At 33.1% G+C, this 10218-nt stretch overlaps 1 protein-coding gene across 1 annotated transcript in view; it reads right to left on the bottom strand.

The window, feature by feature from the left end:
- Window positions 1–6983: 6983 nt before the first annotated feature.
- LOC121417819 (low-density lipoprotein receptor-related protein 5-like) overlaps window positions 6984–10218 on the bottom strand; it is a 28646-nt gene continuing 25411 nt past the window's right edge. The window contains exons 7-10 of the mRNA XM_041611553.1: window positions 9201–9410; window positions 8457–8547; window positions 8165–8309; window positions 6984–7031 (exon numbers count right to left, since the gene is read on the bottom strand). Of these exons, the coding sequence (XP_041467487.1) occupies window positions 6984–7031; window positions 8165–8309; window positions 8457–8547; window positions 9201–9410 (494 nt within the window). The remainder of the gene's footprint in view (window positions 7032–8164; window positions 8310–8456; window positions 8548–9200; window positions 9411–10218) is intronic.

The raw sequence follows: 10218 nt of genomic DNA, 5'->3' as shown, positions 1-10218 counted from the left end.
ATTGCTTACCTTTATATATATATATATATATATATATATATATATATATATATATATATATATATATATATATATATATATATATATATATATATACATGTATATGTGTCTACCCTTATTAAAGTATTGGGTCCACAATCAATGTCTCCGCTTTAAAAAAAGGCCATGAGCTTCAGAGTCATAAACCTTTGATATCACGCATACTGACAAAGGGTTATCAACCTTTTGATGAATTGAATATTTATATATATCCTTTATTTAGAAAGCGTATTCACTGTCTCGGTTACGCTTTGATGATTCTCGCATCCAGAATATAGGCCAATCATGCCACTGAGGGGCACAGCGGGGTGAACTTCATTTTTTCTTTCTCTCTCTTCCTTTGTTTCATTTTACCATTTTCTCTCTTCACTTTTTTATTTTTTTTTATTCATTCCTTTTCTCTTTTTTTTCCTACTTTCTCTCATTGGCTCTTTCCAACTTTTTTTGTTCTTTATTTCTTCATGTTATCCTTTTTATATTGTCCTTTTTCGGTTTTTTCTTTCCCTTTCCTTCTTTATTTTTTTCTTCAATCTTTTTTTATTCCTCTTTATAGCATTGATTATCGTTTTATTCATTCCTACCTTTTCTTTTTTTTTATTCATTCTTTTTTTTAAATTTATTTTTCTGGAATGTTCAATTTTCTTTAAAGTTCTTTTTGCTTGCTTTTTTTTTCGTTTACCTTTTCTTTCTTTCATTGTTTTCTGATTTGTTTCTTTATTTTTTTTATTTCTGCTTCAATATAAACCTTTTCTGTCTTCTTACTTACCTACTTACTTTCTTTCTTCCTGTTTTATTCTTTAATCGTAACTGCTTTATTTACCCTTTTTCTTTACTTTTTTTTGTGCAAGTGTCTCGAAATAATAATCTGTCATAGCGTTTAATATGCCTTTCGCGCAATGCGTCAGAAACAGTGTGCCCGCAGCGCCCATAATTGACATAAGGAACGCTTCTATTGGTTAAACTGCCAATATAAAGCGCATTTTGTTGGTAATATCTAAAAAATGGGCGTGTTGAAGATAAGAAGGAGGCAGTCCTTACAGAGATAAGATCGCGTTAAGACGATTTTCAGAATACCGCTTTGCGATGATTTTAGAGTCTTCCTATCTCAATAAGATAAAAGATAAGGACAAAGGTAAGAACGTTTTCAGAATACCACCCCTGGATTACAAGATCACTAAACAAAAGTATTAAACAGAAACATAAACTTTATTCAAAAGTTGTATAATCCGAGTTTGATCCTAATGTATAAAGTAAATATAAGAAATATAGAAATGTATATACATAGGTTCTTAGAAATGCGAACAGATTATATTATGGACAGTTGTTTGAAACGTATAATGGTAACTCAAGCAAAACATGAAAAACAGCGAATGAGTTATTGGGCAAAAATAAAATCCCAAAGGATTAGTTGAGAAACTGCAAGTTGAAGATGATTCTGGAGTTCATGAGTATAGCACACGAGATGACATTGTTGAGGTATTTAATAAATTTCTTGTGTCCATCGGCCCACAGTTAGCTGGGAAGATAGATATGTCCAAGGTTACCCATACTTATGAAAAATTCTTACGTACTCCTCCATAAGATTCATTTTATTGAGTTCCAATTTTAAGTGAAGAAGTTGGAAATATACTACTGAAATGTGATACAAAAAAGTATTGTGGACATGGCAATATCCCTATAAAACTGATAGTAGATGGTGCTCATTATCTATCACAACCACTTGCCTACATATTTATTTTTTCTCTACAATCAGGTGAGTCCTGTTTATAAGAATGGCTATACACTTGATCCATGCAATTATAGACCAAATTCGTATTGCCAGTTTTAAGTAAAATATTTTAATAACTAGTAAAAACTCGTGTGATGAAATTTCTAAATAAATTTGATTTGTTATAAAACACCAATATGGTTTTAGGGAAAACACAGCACAAACTTATCACTTATTAGTTTAGCTAACCAACTAATTTAACATCTAGATTTTGCTAAAGCTATTGACACAACAAACCATGATATCTAATATTGTTATAAATTCAGAAACTATGGCATCCGAAGCATACAACTGGATTGGTTTCGTGATTTTCTAACTAATCGCCTTCAGTTTGTTCAACACAAAAGATTCACATCTTCCCTTTCACCAATTGTTTGTGGCATGCCTCAAGGTTTTGTATTAGGTCCCACGTTATTTTTTTTATATATATCAATGATCTACAGTACCCCAATCATCAGATTACTTTAACTTCGGGTTGTTTGCAGATGATTCAAATATTTTTCATTCTTTTCCATCACAGAAAAATTGATTTATCAGAAATAACAGATAATTTAAGACCAATAAGTGAATGGTGTCATGCCAACAAAATCACTCTTGACACAAAGAAAACCGATTCCTTGGTAATAAAGCCAAAAGAAAACGTAAGTGTGGTAGGTGAGGTAAAAAAAATATATATATATAAGTTAACTGAAGTACATTATATTTGATTTGTTGGAGTATATATAGATGAGTACTTGAATTTGAGTGAACATGTTAATCACGTAAGAAATGTCATTCATAAGCAGGTAGGAATTATATATCTATTGTTAAAAAAAGTTTACTTGTATTTTTATATAATTCTTTTATTCAGTCTCATATTTCATATGGGTGGAAGTCTTGGGATGTGCCCCAGTAACAACAATGCATAAGATACACATTACACAGAAAATGGCCTTGAGAGCAACTACTTTCAATACAAGAATGACTCCATCACCACCTTTGTTTCGATCATTAGGTATTCTGGTCATATTCAAACTGTACAAACATTCTGAGGCGATGTTCATTTTTTAGCCTCGTGTATAACTAACTTCCCCAATCAGTGTACGAATATCATAATTTTTTTTGAAAATTGTTATAGTACAAGACAAAAAGAGTCAAATATTTTACTTTTGCCTAGAGTGAAAACAGAACACGGTAAAACCTAAATTTCTTTCTTGGGATCGCAAATCTCGAATAATCTTCCAGAGCATGTAAAACAGCTAAAAAGTGTCCAGTCTTTTCGCACAGAGCTTCAAGAAAAGCTTCAAACAAGAATATTGATATATATTTCCTTTACTTTGTAGTTTGTATTCCACGTAAGATTGTCTCATACAATGCACTTAATTTACTTACATGTATTCAGTTTTATTCAAGAATACCTAACCGTAAGACATAATTATTAATGTTGTATAAGATATTTCTAGTTTCTAGTATTATTTCATGCTATGTCATGCTAAATACTTCATGTGTGTTCATATTGTTAATAGTCTAACAAAGCGTCTACATCTCACTAGAAAAACTTGCTGTCTCCGGAGATTCCTTTTACCAAACAAATGTAAAACAATTCATCTCTATTATATGTTTTTATCTTGTTTGTTTTTTGGTAATAAACTGTCTTATTCATTCAACTGAACAGCCCTGCGTTGGCAAAAGGGGGTCAGGTTCATGATGACCAAAACTATTTTAGGGCTAGGTTTCTGATAATTGACTCTCGATCAAATTAAAGTAGGAACTAAAATCGTAGATCAAACTTTTACGGAAACCAGGATGTAATAATTTCTCCGTATTCATTTCAAAGATAGTTTTCAAAGTCATTAATTTGAAATTCAATATATTTTCGTATTTTCGAATTATTCCCTTTTTACGGTAAAAAAATCTATGACAACTTTCTGCCGCAGGATTGAATGAGTTTTATTTGAAGAAAGGGTCGGTACCTGACACTCCAAAGTGAGTCATTTAACATTATTACCTAGACAAGTCATTTTAGGAGATGAATGAATGCCATTTTTGGCTCACTTTTTTTCGATCCGAGATCAACGGGGTAAACATTTGCCATATTGACTTCTCCAGGCTTTGCCAACAGGAATACTGTAGGCTACAAACACAGGGGGCAACATTGGTCATATTCCTGATCGTGCGCTTGCGCAGTAGGAGCTTATTTTGATCGATATCAGAATTGGCGAAATCTGCTTGTCCCAGTTTGCAAACCAACGACCGTAGAGGGCAGCAACACACGACAGTGTTGCTATTAGGAAGGTCCACTCGATACGCGAATAGAATAAGGTGCGCAAACAATTTGGCAGTCATGCCAACGAAACCATGAACAGACGCAATACATTCAGACATTAAGAAATGTTGATAGTTCATTTAATTTGTTTTCTGATATAATTACCTCTCAACTAGATCTAAACTTACCTAAGCAAAAAATTAGGTCAAATTATAAAAAAAACACCTAAACTTTCCTGGCTTTCGAAGTCTCTACTCAGATCAATAAATCGAAAAAAATAATCTACAAATTCAAAATAAAGGGTACTAAACAGTCTAAGCAAAAATACACATACTATAAAAACACGAAGACTAGAGTTAATATTCGTTTAGAAAAATAAAAATGTTTACACATGATACACAAAATACCTGGAAAGTAATTAAGCAGGTAGGTAGATAAAAATAGGGATGTTACTAAATAAACCATGAAAATAAGATAGCAGAAGACCCCAGGGAAATTACAATCATTTTTAGTGACTATTTTCCTTCAATTGGAAATAATCTTGCTAAAACTATTTCACGAACAAATATAACATTTTGAAGATTTTCTAGGCAATCAAAATCTCAATTCCGTTTTCCTTTTTTACCAACAAATAAACAAGAAATAATAAAAATCGTTTCGGATTTGAAAAAATAAAAACACTGTATGATATGATGAAATCAACAATGTTATATCTAAATCCATAATACCTTTTATGTAGACCCTTTGGTCCATATTTTTAATCTTTAACTATCGTTGGTCAATTTCCCAATGCTATGAAAACTGCGAAAGTCATTCCACTTTTTAAAATAGGTGATAAGCTGGATGTTGGAAACTATAGACCTATCTCTTTATTTTCTTCGTTTTCTAAGTTATTGCAGAAGATTGCATATACTCGTGTAATTTCGTTATTTAAGAAGTTTGATATATTTTCTCACTTTCAGTTTGGCTTCCGAGAGAAGCACAGTACCATACACGCTTTATTGTCTTGTGTTGAGAAAGTCACTCAATTGATTTATCGTCTCACACTATAAGTATATTCCTGGACTTCTCCAAGGCCTTTGTCACCATTAACCATGACTTTTTTCTTTATAAATTGTCGCACTATGGTATGCGTGGGAAGGCCTTGGAGTGGTTCAGGAATTATTTACTGAAAAAGAAACACTATGTAAATGTCTTCACTCATCATTAAAAAAAACCCCCTCTTTACCTAAACCTGGAAAAATGGTATATGCACCTGTCTTCAACATCAATTAATTCGGTTTTATGCGTGACATAAATGCTAAAAATAGGGAGATAATGGAAAACATGGCCATGTTACGTACTGATCCGCCGGTGCCTGCCTAAACATGTAATTATTTGGATAAACAGAATGCGTAATTTTTATCCTCAATAACTGAAATTTAAACAGAAGTTACTTATTATCTGCTGAAGATACAACATATTTACAAATGTTACGGGGAAAACCTGAGGATGAGTCCATCCGCTCCCAAACCGCTGACACATGTCACGGACGACATACGGATGTAACAGAAGACTTACGGACGATACGGATAAGTTACGCTGGAGTCTGGGAATGTCGGCGTTCTCTGGCATCCGCGCCATCCACATATTAAGCCACGTGGATCTGAACTTGCTTCAGTCGCATCTCATCAACACTGAGAGCCAGAGTAGTCTGTTTTTATAAATGTTTGCCACATTAAATGTGCTTTGATATATTTGCAGACTGTTTGCAGATATACATATTTTGTTTTCAAAGAAAGTCTTTATTCAATAGTACATTACAAGCACTATTGTACATGAATGTATAGGAAACAAAATATAGACCAAATTTAATATTCAGCTCGCTATGCATCGACCAATCAAGATGTACAATAAACTTCATCTGTTGCGTGTTCATAATTTTATTATTTAACTTCTTTTCAAAATGGTAAAATCAGAAATATGAAAATAGATGAAGAATAATATACAGCTGGTACGCCTTATATAAAATAATTGAAAGATATGTTTTATCACTTTTGAGGGTGTATTTTTTTTTAATAATCGAAAATCTACCAGTAAAGGGGCATTCCCAAAATAAATTGCGAACGGGAGACTTGTTAATACCAAGGATGTTATGAAGAATATTATACTGTAAATATCTATATTTTTTTTATAAAGATCATTAAACAAATCATATAAATTTTGTTTCAAGTAACAATTGGTTTTGAAAAAATGTTCCTCCATTTTTTGTGAAATAAGAGATTTAAAGATTTGTTGACGACCAGCCATGCATTAACTTTTTTGTTACCGTGCGATAGCTTCTTAGGGAAACTGGTGAAAACACATTTATTTAATGAAATTGTGGAAAAACAAGCATTGTTTCGAGGGATCCTAACTTTTTTACTTCTTGACCATTTTTTGTGTTTAAGGTATCAAAAAAGAGCAGATATTGAACTTTTTAGTCATGTGACTTTTAAAAAAAATTTAGATACCCCCGCCAAATGAGTTTTTGGCATCCTTTCTTTGAATTGTTTTTGCTCACTCATGCGTGAATGAGGAATAATCTAAGTAGTATTAGATGAAAGAGGAGATTTACGTTTTATAGGTCATTTGTCTATTTCATTTATGATTAAGTTATGATAAATCATCACTAAATCTCGGTTTCGTTTTTTCTGAGACGCATTGTATATATTTATATATATATATATATGTCAATATATATGTAGTCCCATGTATATAATTTTGTGTATGGTTTGGATTCTACTATAAGGAGATGCGTAAGAAATTTGATTTGTGGCTAATTATGTTTCCCCTTTGTATTTATGAAATTCTATACGAGTTTTGATAGAAAAATTGATCTTGATTTGAAAAAGAGGCAATATAATTTTTTTAGAATGTCCACTTTTGCATGGAATCGGCCATTTTTTATATTTATGCGGGTTGGCACATATCACAAGTTTGGTGGTGATACATGTAGTCCTGTTAACAAAAGAACAACAAATAATATTAATAATGAAAGTATTAGGTAAGTAATAAACAAGATACAATACACGTACAGTAATAACTATGTACAGGCGCACAATATAATTATGTAAACATGTTATTAAAGGTCAAGTCCACCTCAGAAAAATGTTTATTTGAATCAATAGGGAAAAAGAAGACGAGCATAATGTTGAAAATTTCATCAAAATCGGACGTAAAATAAAGTTATATTAAACATTTCAAAGTTTCGTTTATTTTTAACAAAATAGTTATATGAACGAGCCAGTTACATCCAAATGAGAGAGTCGATGATGTCACTCACTCACTATTTCTTTTTTTTTTTGAATTATACAATTTTTCAATTCTTACGAATTTGGAGATTAGGACCTCCTTGCCTGAAGCACAAAATTTTAAAATAATGGAATTTCACATGTTCAGGGAGGAATGAAACTTCATTTCACATGAAAACGAAAAATATTTCATATTTAATATGATAAAATACAAAAGAAATAGTGAGTAATGTCATCAGTTCCTCATTTGCATACCGACCGAGATGTGCATATAACTATTTTGTGAAATGAAGCGAAACTTTAAAATGCCATATCTTTCTTATTTTACATCCGATTTAGATGAAATTCGCAGTGTTATGCTTGTTGTTTTTTTCTCTTTTTATTCAATTCAAGTTTTTGTTGGAGTGGATTTGTCCTTTGAATAAATTATTGGTATACTAGAAAACACGTGCATTTGAGAATCAAGTTTGACAATTTGAATAAACTAAATCTAAATTTTGAAGGTAGAGCATAACAACGATTAAAGAACGAAAAATAAATTGCCAAATATGAAAAACGAGATAATGATTACCAGTCAACACTGATACCAATGTTTTATATATACATATTTACATTTTTCCCTACATTTTCAAACAATTCATTAGCTGCAGCAGTCATTTTGCTAAAGCAGCACAAAATTTGTGCAATCCATGTATTTTTTTACAATTAGATTAGGATACATTAAACATATATGCGTGAACAACTCTTTGACATCGTGCAAGAATGTTGCAGCTGAATGCTATTGTTGGGATCCAATGCACTGTCATGGTTTTGTTCATTTATTTTCGAGGAATCCTGAACCTCGCCGTCGGGTGATTGCGATGAGCCTGCCTCCTTGACGTCCTCAAAACCATGATTCGAGCCCGTATCTTTGTCTGTCGACATTGAGGACTGACCGGCATCACGAGGCTGCGTCTGCTGGGCGCAGTTTGAATCGTTCATCGTCCTACAGGGAGCCCGAGTTAAGAAACAAAAATAAAAATATAAAGAAAATAATCAATATGCATATATTCTGTTTTCTTACCCATCAATCTTTCATGGTGACAACCGTTAACATTCCTTCATATATAAAGTAACAATACCCGATACTTACTTTCGTAGCTGGAGGATGTGTAGACTTAACGCAATAACAACCACCATTAGAATAATGATGACAATGCCTTCGCCAACTCCAGCACTGATACCTGTGCCAATACAAAGGGACCACACAATGTCAAATAGTAACAACTTGCTTAGAACTCAATTGATTAGATTGCTATTTGGCTGCTATCTTCTTTATTGGTCTTCTGTGTTTTCCATATTTTTTACTGTTCGATCTAGACACCAGACATGAAATACATGTACTCCGTAAATTTGTTTTGCCCAATTGATCGTGGGCCCGGCAGCCGCTGCCGCCAGATCGACGAGGCTCTATCCCTTTATTATTGAATGCCAAACAGGGTAGCAGCAACTCCCATCTTTTAACGTCTTTTGGTCTGACACGGCCGGGGTTTGAACCCCGAACTCCTTGTGAGACGGACGCTTTACTAACTGAGCCTACATACTGGTTTTGACATGAATCTTCACTCATAATTCAACAGTCCCTTTTTAAGATATTTTCAATGACATTTTGCAATTTTATCCTGTAGTTCCTTCCGGAAGAAAGAGTCTTGTAGTGCTTCTTGGAAGACTATTAATATGGAATAAATATCCATCATCATATAAAATATAGCGACCAGTCGACGTCCCATTTTTTGTCTTGGGAAATTATAAATGATATCAAGAAACTTATCTAGAATATACGAAATTCCCCCCCCCCCCTCCAAAAAAAAAAAAAAAAAAAATCGTATATACTTACACGGAAGGGAACCAGTTTCCACGAGTGCTGGTGACAAGTTTGTCATGGTTGTAGTCGTTGGCGAAGACGTCAAATCATTTTTCGTATTACTTGTAACCTCTAAGGTTGGTTGATTAGTTATCAAGGCACTTTCGGTGCTCCTTTCTTGTACTTTCTCAGTTGACAAGAGGGTGCCAATAGTAGGTGCGGTTTCCGTGGTTTCGATGTTAACTACAAGGTTACAAATACCAAATTAATTCCCCAAAGACTGGAATATTTTCGACTCGATATAAAACAGGGGCTGATTAAGCCCCCCCCCCCCCCTTATGCTCTTAACCGTCAACCGCGCGATCGCGACGAAAATCTACATGCGCGTTACCCATGGCATTATCTACATGTAAACAACTATACGATCATTTTCCCCAAAAAATCCCATTGCTAACTATTTATGCAGATTTATTGGTAAAATCACAGAATTGCTCTAATTAAATCAGGCTTCACAACTTTTTTAATGACACTTTTTTTCTTATGAATTTTATTTTGTATACATATATCTTTCTTTTTTCCACTCTTTTATTTTTTCATATTTTACTATTGAACTTATCGACTTCTGTCTGACCATAAGCATTATGAAGTTGATTTGTTTTTAAAGGTTGCGCAAGTCTTGCCGAGAATAAGAAAAATGGACCAGCACGGCGCAAACTATTCGCCTGACAGATTTATCGCGAGAAATGTCGAAGGAGCTGACTCACTCCCTCTCCAGTCTTCGGATATTGGCGAAAATAACCCAAAACACACTATAAACAACAGCCTCCATTTACGAATAATGTATTTGAGTAACTGTAAACGTAGAAGTAATACGATTAACGTAATAATAATAAACGCACCGATTCCTTTGAGAATTGTGTGTTGTCAGAACCCTGTTCAATTACTTTATAATTATATTGACGACTACGGAATATAGTACTGATTTTATTTTTTAGTTGATGCTTATATGAGGTTAATGGCAATTGTTATAACACCAACAGAAAAATGGTAT

Source organism: Lytechinus variegatus, chromosome 6 (assembly GCF_018143015.1).
Source record: "Lytechinus variegatus isolate NC3 chromosome 6, Lvar_3.0, whole genome shotgun sequence".
NCBI lineage: Eukaryota > Metazoa > Echinodermata > Echinoidea > Temnopleuroida > Toxopneustidae > Lytechinus > Lytechinus variegatus.
This window is presented reverse-complemented; position numbering and strand designations above follow the sequence as displayed.